Source organism: Notolepis coatsorum (genome assembly GCF_963971535.1).
Source record: "Notolepis coatsorum genome assembly, chromosome: 2".
Taxonomy (NCBI): Eukaryota; Metazoa; Chordata; class Actinopteri; order Aulopiformes; family Paralepididae; genus Notolepis; species Notolepis coatsorum.
The window spans coordinates 22,029,806-22,038,201 of record NC_140166.1 but is presented as its reverse complement, the minus strand read 5'-3'; the positions used below and the strand labels follow the sequence as shown (position 1 = coordinate 22,038,201).

Here is an 8,396-nt window from a genome sequence, read left to right as displayed (position 1 = left end):
CGTGACTGGAGTCTAGTTCTGCTAGCACACATAGCCTACTGTGTACAGACGGTTTCAAAATGTATTTTAAATTAGAAAGCAAACAAAATAAATGGACAAGAGAAAAATAAATCTGAATTTGGTCAGTATTGTCATTTGGACAAGCAAAGCCATTACTTTAAGTTGCAGGCAAGAAAGACAAGTCTGGGCGGTTAGGTGGTCGAGCGGAGATTGCATTCGTCACCAGCCCCGGAACTGTGAGCTTGGTTCGCCTGTTCGAATCCAGCTCACAGCTCCGGGGTTGTCACCAGCTTGGCTGGCCGTCTGCACTGATACAATTGGCTGTATCAGAGGGTGGGAGAAGCTGGCGGGGTGGGTCCGGGTCGTTGTAAACAGCGACTCCTACAGTTCGGTCGGGGCGCCTGCTAAGCGCGGATTGGACGTGAGGGGGATAGTGTGGTCCTCCCACACGCTACGCCCTCTCAATGAGAATCCGCGCTGCCAGGTGAAAAGAAGCGGTGATTGGCTGGACGTGTGTCGGAGGAAGCACGTGGTAGCCTCCACTCTCCCAAATGATCTGACTGTGGGGGGTAAAGCGCAGCGACCAGGAAGGGACTGGGAATTGGCATACGACTAACATTGGGATGGGAGAAAATCGGAGGAAAATGGAGGGGGAAAAAGACCAAAAAAAAAAAAAGAAAGACAAGTCTGTCCACTGTCTCTGGTTTTAAAACTGCCCTGTTGCAGGTAAAAAAAAAAAAAAAAAAAAGATAATACTAATAATTGTCACGGTTCCCCGTATGAAAGTGGCTTGCAACTTACTGCTGGTAAAATCACTGTTTATTTCTCGTTTTGTATAGTATTACATTCCTCTTCTATAAAGTCTCACCGTAAGAGCTATGGCCTCATACGGGTCCATTAAACCTTTTTGATTAGTCTTTCCTTCGAGCTAAGTTGATCTGAACATTTCACTGTCAAAAGTGCAAACTTAAACAAGGTTGTGTCGCAACACGGTTTTCAAAATAAAGGTCACATATACACATACCGTAGTAGGCCTCTCAATTCTTATAAAAAAAAGTCCCAGATATACATAAACATTAATTGGCATAGATCTCTATAAACGGCCCAACACATTGATCACTTTAGGCACACACTGAAACCAGTAACATCACAAATATGAAGCGGGTAATTACCCATAAAAATAATAAACCTTTCATGGGGTTATTTACAATAATAATAATTCATTTTATTTATAAAGCACTTTTCAGTGTGAAACAAAGGTATGCAGAGTTTCTTGTTCTCCTGATTAATGCAATGGTGTGTGTGTGTTGTGGTGATCTCATTCAAGGAGCACTACAAGCGCGCGCACACACACACACACAGTTTGTTGTTTTTGTTCTATTAGTGATTTACACACTTTCTCAGTTGGTTCATTATAAAAGATACAAACCTGAAAACAAACGCACTTAAATGTTAAATAAAAGGACCACAGTAATGAGGCAGGAGGAACATATTTTTTTGCACTATAATGGTAAAATAGTTATTTAAAAATGTGCCCCTAAAAAATATTCTGTGCCCCTAAATGAGAGTGTGCCCCTAGTGACCAAGCTTAGCGTACAGTCCTGCATTACAATTTTACAGTTTTCTTTCATTTTCTTGTTCGCCTAATAACGTTAACCAAATGAAACCAATGGAAAGACACACACACGCGTCGCCGTCACACACACACGTGCCAACAAACACATCAACATTCTCCCCCGCCGGACTCACAGGCACAATCAAATAAAAAAAATATATATACTTTTCCGGACAGATCATCTGAGCTCCACTGTGTTTAAATCCAAATAATCCTCTGCCATTGTTGTAACATGTCATCTGTTCTCTAGTATTCAGTCTCGCCGTGAAGTTAAATTCTCTCTAGAAGTGAAACTGAAACTTAGCAAGGATAAGTTTAAAGGGGCAGTAGGCAAGTGGATGCCTGAACACAGAATGACACCAGTATCACTGACTACCACGGCAAGCCTATAGAAAAATATTCTATTTAATAATAATTATAATAATTATCATAAATATAATATATAATTTTTTTGTAATACAAAAAAAAGAATTACAAAAAAATATATATATATTATTAATAATAATAATTAGAAATATTTTATAGTTGTACCGAACTCGTACCGAACCGTGACCCCAATACCGAGGTACGTACCGAACCGTGGCTTCTGTGTACTGTTACACCCCTATTAGATTGACATATTATTTATTACTATTATCTTACTTACTTCTAGGTTACAGCCTGCATCCTATTGGACAACATTTATGATTATTATGAGTTTGAATTCTACCTCTATTTGATGTTGGGTCAAGGCCGCAGCCTGACTCACAGCTCCTATTGAACTGACTTCCTGGTCTCTACACCCAGAAGACTGACTAGAAGACTGACTAGAAGACTGACTAGACGACTGACTAGAAGACTGAGTAGAAGACTGATTAGATGACTGATTAGACGACTGACTAGAAGACTGACTAGATGAATGACTAGAAGACTGACTAGATGACTGATTAGACGACTGACTAGAAGACTGACTATACGACAGACTATATGACTGACTATACATCTGACTAAACGACTGACTAGAAGACTGACTGGATGACTGACTAGACAACTGACTAGATGACTGACTAGATGACTGACTAGAAGACTAACTAGATGACTGACTAGACGACTGACCAGAAGACTAACTAGATGACTGACTAGACGACTGACTAGAAGACTGACTAGACGAATGACTAGAAGACTGACTAGATGACTGACTAGATGACTGACTAGACGCCTAACTAGATGACTGACTAGACGACTGACTAGAATACTAACTAGATGACTGACTAGAAGACTAACTAGATGACTGACTAGACGACTGACTAGACGACTGACTAGAAGACTGACTAGACGACTAACTAGATGACTTATTAGACGACTGACTAGAAGACTGACTAGAAGACTGACTAGACCCTTTGTATTAAAAGCATCATATTGTGTGTGTGCATGTGCATGCAATGTGTGTGTGTGCGTGTGTGTTTATGCCTTGCACGTTTGTGCATGTGCGTGGAGCGTATGTGTGTGTCAGGTCTGTGTGTTTATGCCCTGCACGTTTGTGCATGTGCGTGGAGCGTATGTGTGTGTGTCTGTGTGTGTTTATGCCTTGCATGTTTGTGCATGTGCGTGGAGCGCAGGGGTGTAAAAAGTACCCAGAAATTATACTTAAGTGAAAGTATGGGTACCGTCTCAAAATCTGACTCAAGTAAAGGTCAAAGTATCTGGCTAAAAACACACAAAGTAAAAGTAAAAAAGTCCTACTTTTAAAAAGTAAAAGAATTTTTTTTTTGAAAGGGATAGACCAGGGGTCTCAAACTCATTCCATCGTGGGCCAAGTTTTCATTTGAACTATACATTGCACCAGGTGAGTTAGTTGAAGAGGTGAGCCAATTAGTGAAATCATCAGCTGGTGTTTAGGCAAGGCTGGAATGAAACCAAGCATACACTCTGCCCACAATGGAATGTGTTCTGCGATAGACAATGCTGAAATGAAAGAACAGAGGACACTTTTTTTGCATTAAAATTATTTAATGCACTTCTCCATTGAAGGTAAACTAACATGGACTGCATTCACATCACAGCATGAATAATATCACAATATTAAAAACAGAATGGTGTATCCTGAATAATATCACAATATTAACCACAGCATACTGGAGTACCCTGAATAATATCACAATATTAACCACAGCATTCTAGTGTTGCACAAGGACCAATCAGCATGGGTATGGGCGGGTTCATTTTCCATTGATGGGGATTTGATTGGCTGTTTACCTGTGGTCGCAGGATTAATAACGTTAACGTTAACGTTAGTTCGGCCAGATAAACAATTAAAATATACTAATTAAAATGGTTTGACCTGTGAGATTTGTACTTTGTACTTTGTAGGTCTGCATTTTAAATGTAAGGAGTAAAAAGTATGGATTATTTTTCTCTGAAATGTAATGGAGTGAAAGTACAAAGTATACAAACCTAATAATACTCGAGTGAAGTACAAATCCCCCAAAACAGTACTTAAGTATTGTAACGAAGTACAATTACTCAAGTACTTTACACCCCTGGTGGAGCGTGTGTGTGTGTTGACTAATCCAATTTGCAGTCTTATTCTGAAGCTCCAGTTATCGGCTCATAATCTCTACGGACAGATATCCGTAAATCTAATCTCGAACTCGTTCCCTTCCACTGATCTCCCCACTGTCTCCTATTTGTGCTTTCATTTATCTATTCGTTTTTTATTTTTATGAATGAATACAAGGAGAACCCCCCTGCTCCCAATACTACCCCGCCTCCTCCCGTGAGCTCAAATTGAAGTTAATAGGTTTTGGCTCTCGGCTATTCTCTGTGGCGGCAGGACCGCTCTCACGTCGGTGACTTGGACTTGTTGTGTATACTCTCCTGGCCCCTCCCTTCTCTCTCTCTCTCTCTCTCTCTCTCTCTCTCTCTCTCTCTCTCTCTCTCTCTCTCTCTCTCTCTCTCTCTCTCTCTCTCTCTCTCTCTCTCTCTCTCTCTCTCTCTCTCTCTCTCTCTCTCTCTCTCTCTCTCTCTCTCTCTCTCTCTCTCTCTCTCTCTCTCTCTCTCTCCCCCTCCCTCCTTCCATTCATTACTCCGGGGCTAGCTTGGCTTGTCTGTTGCCGGGGGTAACGGGCGCTCGTTGCCGAGGCACCATGACGGAACACATGCAGCTCTCCCTCGCCTTGTGCAGGATCGGACTCTACACGGTAAGCCGACAACTTCATCACTGCCGTCGCTCGCGCCCAGCGGGTGTGCAGCGTCGGGAATGTTTGGAGAAGGTGTTCTCTCTTTTGAAGCGGCTGTGGTGTGCGCGGTGCCTGCTGCTTGGAGAGGGGAGGGGACGCCTGGCTTCAGTGGAGTAACTAAGGCTTGAGAGGCTGCAGTTCACATAGTGTTAACTCTGTCTGGAGAAGAGGGCATGGTACAGTTTAGGCGGTATCCATGAATACAGAAAACATGACAGATTGTGGTGTAGCTTGTGTACCTCGGCTCCTAGTACTCTGGCTGCAGGAGAAAGCAGTCTCTTGTCACAGTGGCACATATGGGATTGTTGTTGTTATTGTTGTTATCTCCACCAGGTGGTAGCCTGGGGGATTATGCGTTTTGGTTGCATCTGTGAGTCTGCGTGATTCTGTCTGTGAGTCTGTGTGTGATTCTGTCTGAGTCTGTTTGTCTGTGCATGATTCTGTCTGTCTGTCTGTCTGTCTGTCTGTCTGTCTGTCTGTCTGTCTGTCTGTCTGTCTGTCTGTCTGTCTGTCTGTCTGTCTGTGCATGATTCTGTCTGTGAGTCTGTCTGTCTGTGCATGATTCTGTCTGTCTGTCTGTCTGTGCATGATTCTGTCTGTCTGTCTGTCTGTCTGTGCATGATTCTGTCTGTCTGTCTTTCTGTCTGTCTGTCTGTCTGTCTGTCTGTCTGTCTGTCTGTCTGTCTGTCTGTCTGTCTGTCTGTCTGTCTGTGCATGATTCTGTCTGTGAGTCTGTCTGTCTGTCTGTCTGTCTGTCTGTCTGTCTGTCTGTCTGTCTGTCTGTCTGTCTGTCTGTCTGTGCATGATTCTGTCTGTGAGTCTGTCTGTCTGTCTGTCTGTCTGTCTGTCTGTCTGTCTGTCTGTCTGTCTCTGTCTGTGAGTCTGTCTGTCTGTCTGTCTGTCTGTCTGTCTGTCTGTCTGTCTGTCTGTCTGTGCATGATTCTGTCTGTGAGTCTGTCTGTCCGTGCATGATTCTGTCTGTGAGTCTGTCTGTCCGTGCATGATTCTGTCTGTGAGTCTGTCTGTCTGTCTGTCTGTCTGTCTGTCTGTCTGTCTGTGCATGATTCTGTCGATATAATGTCTGTCAAGTTTAATTAACTTCTTATGCTGCTGCGAATGTCTCAAGTCGAGTTGATGTCGTCATCAGTCCGCGCACGTTAACAGTAGCCGACAAGCGGAGCATCTCATGACAATAAATATGACACTAAAACTCTTCCGCCACAATATATTGAAACGACGTCCACTGTATACCCCACCCACACTACTTAAACGTGGGATCAGAATTAAAAAAACACACATACTCGGCACGTAAATATATAAAACAACGCTGTGCAAGCTAATTAGCCTAGCTAGCCTGTTGTTTATAAGTGGTGTATTCCATGACAATGTGCTAAATAATTACACTAAAATACTCTTCCGCCACAATATATTGAAACGACGTCCACTGTATACCCCACACTACTTAAACGTGGCCTCAGAATTCAAAACACACACATACTCGGCACGTAAATATATAAAACAACGCCGTGCAAGCTAATTAGCCTAGCAAGCCTTGTTGTTGAGTGAGTCCTAGTACCTCTGGGTCTCCTCTCCTTCCGGATCTCGTTCGCTCTCGGCCATCTCCTTCACTGATTGGTTGTTAGCTGTTGTGCGTATGCACGTCACGTCATCACGTAACGTTGGTTGTTGTTAGTGGGTGGGCTGAGCCGAGGCTGAACGGAGCCAAGCTTGGAAATCGATATATCGAAACTTTGCGACCACGTTTCATGTTTATTTCGAGGAAATAATTTATCGCGATAGTTATCGTTATCGTTTTATCGCCCAGCCCTACGCTCAACCTCTGGTCTTCCTGAAGTCCACAATGAGCTCCTTGGTTTTCTTGGTGTTGAGGGCCTGGTTGTTGTCGGCACACCAGGTGCTGGACCGCCTCCCTGTAGGCCGACTCATCGTTGTTTTTTATGAGGCCCACCACCGTTTGTCATCTGCAAACTTAATAATGGAGTTGGTACCATGTACAGGAGTGCAGTCGTGGGTGAAGAGGGAGTAGAGAAGGGGGCTCAGCACACAGCCCTGTGAGATGCCAGTTTTCAGGGGTGGAGGAGTTGAGATTGCCTAACCTAACATACTGGGGTCTCTGGGGTTAGGAAGTCAAGTATCCAGTTGCAGATGGAGGGGTTGATGTCGAGGTTCTTGGTTTCCACAAGGTCACTGAGTTTGAAGATGAGTTTTGGAGGGAATGATGGTGTTGAATGCTGAGCTGAAGTTGATGAACAGCATTCTCACCTAGCGATGAAAAATGTGTGTATATGAAAAATCTATGTTCAGTCAAGTGATGCATTCATCTGGCTCTGTGATTTTGACAAGTAAACCAATAGATCTGTAGTGAAGTGATCACTGACTGCGGGGAGTGTGCGTTGGACATGGTGGACAACCAGGGACCGAAACTAGAGAGCGCCACCCGCCATTGGCGCTCAGTTTTTACGTTTGGCGCCTCCCACTGAGAGGTCTGACCGCCGTGTGGCGGGCAATCAAATAGTCATGTGAAAACCGAAAATCATGATCCAATTCTTTAGCGGAGTTCTCACTCGCTGTCTCAGCACAGACATGCAGCGCACCGCGCACTGCTGCTGCTGCTCCTACCTCTCCCCACCTGTTTCTGTATGCCTGCATGTAAACAGAGGCTATTGCCTCCGACAGTCACCGTGACCGCAGCGCACTGCTGCTCCTACCTCTCCCCACCTGTTTCTGTATGCCTGCATGTAAACAGAGGCTATTGCCTCCGACAGTCACCGTGACCGCAGCGCACTGCTGCTCCTACCTCTCCCCACCTGTTTCTGAATGCCTGCATGTAAACAGAGGCTATTGCCTCCGACAGTCACCGTGACGTTAGTCTAGTCCAGGGGTCAGCAACCTTTTTGACATGGAGTGCCTGTTTGAAATATAGTTGTAACTAGTGTGCCTCAACAATATTCCATGCATCGTAATTTTTTTCTTCTCATAATCAGGTATTTTTAATGATAATTTTTACATTATTACATCATTATTGTTATTGTTATTATTAACAATATTATTATGATGGTTGTATCAACCCTAAATCTGAGTTGGGGGGGGGGGGGGGAATGCAATGCAGACAAACAGCTGCATACAGTGCGACCATTTCACTCACATTTGCCCATTCATTTTTGGACACACCACACACCATCGGTGTGTGTACTGTACGTGTGCTGTCATAGCTCCACCTACAGGCCTAATGGAGAACACCAGGATGTGAATGGAGGGTGAATGTGAGGTATATCGTGTAAATACGTTTTGATTGATCGCAAGACTACACTGTAAAAAAAAAATAATAATATTAAGTTACCAGAACTTAAAAATATTGAGTTCAGTTACTGTGCATTAAGGTTTTCAGTTTTCAATCCATAATAAGTTAACAAAAAAATAAGTACACAACCACATTATTTCAACCTAATAAAACTATGTTTATTGTCATTGTTTTAAGAACACAAGTTGACTTGGTAATACTCACATTTTGAGAAAAAAAAAGGCTTTTAACATGTGCAATG

The 8,396-nt window shown here is 43.4% G+C and overlaps 1 protein-coding gene across 1 annotated transcript in view; it reads left to right on the top strand.

Annotated features, from left to right (window-relative positions):
- Positions 1–4,740: 4,740 nt before the first annotated feature.
- arl15a (ADP-ribosylation factor-like 15a) overlaps positions 4,741–8,396 on the top strand; it is a gene marked incomplete at both ends in the record, with an annotated part of 572,217 nt that continues 568,561 nt past the window's right edge. The window contains one exon of the mRNA XM_084307937.1: positions 4,741–4,794. Coding sequence (XP_084164063.1) covers positions 4,741–4,794 — 54 coding nt within the window. The remainder of the gene's footprint in view (positions 4,795–8,396) is intronic.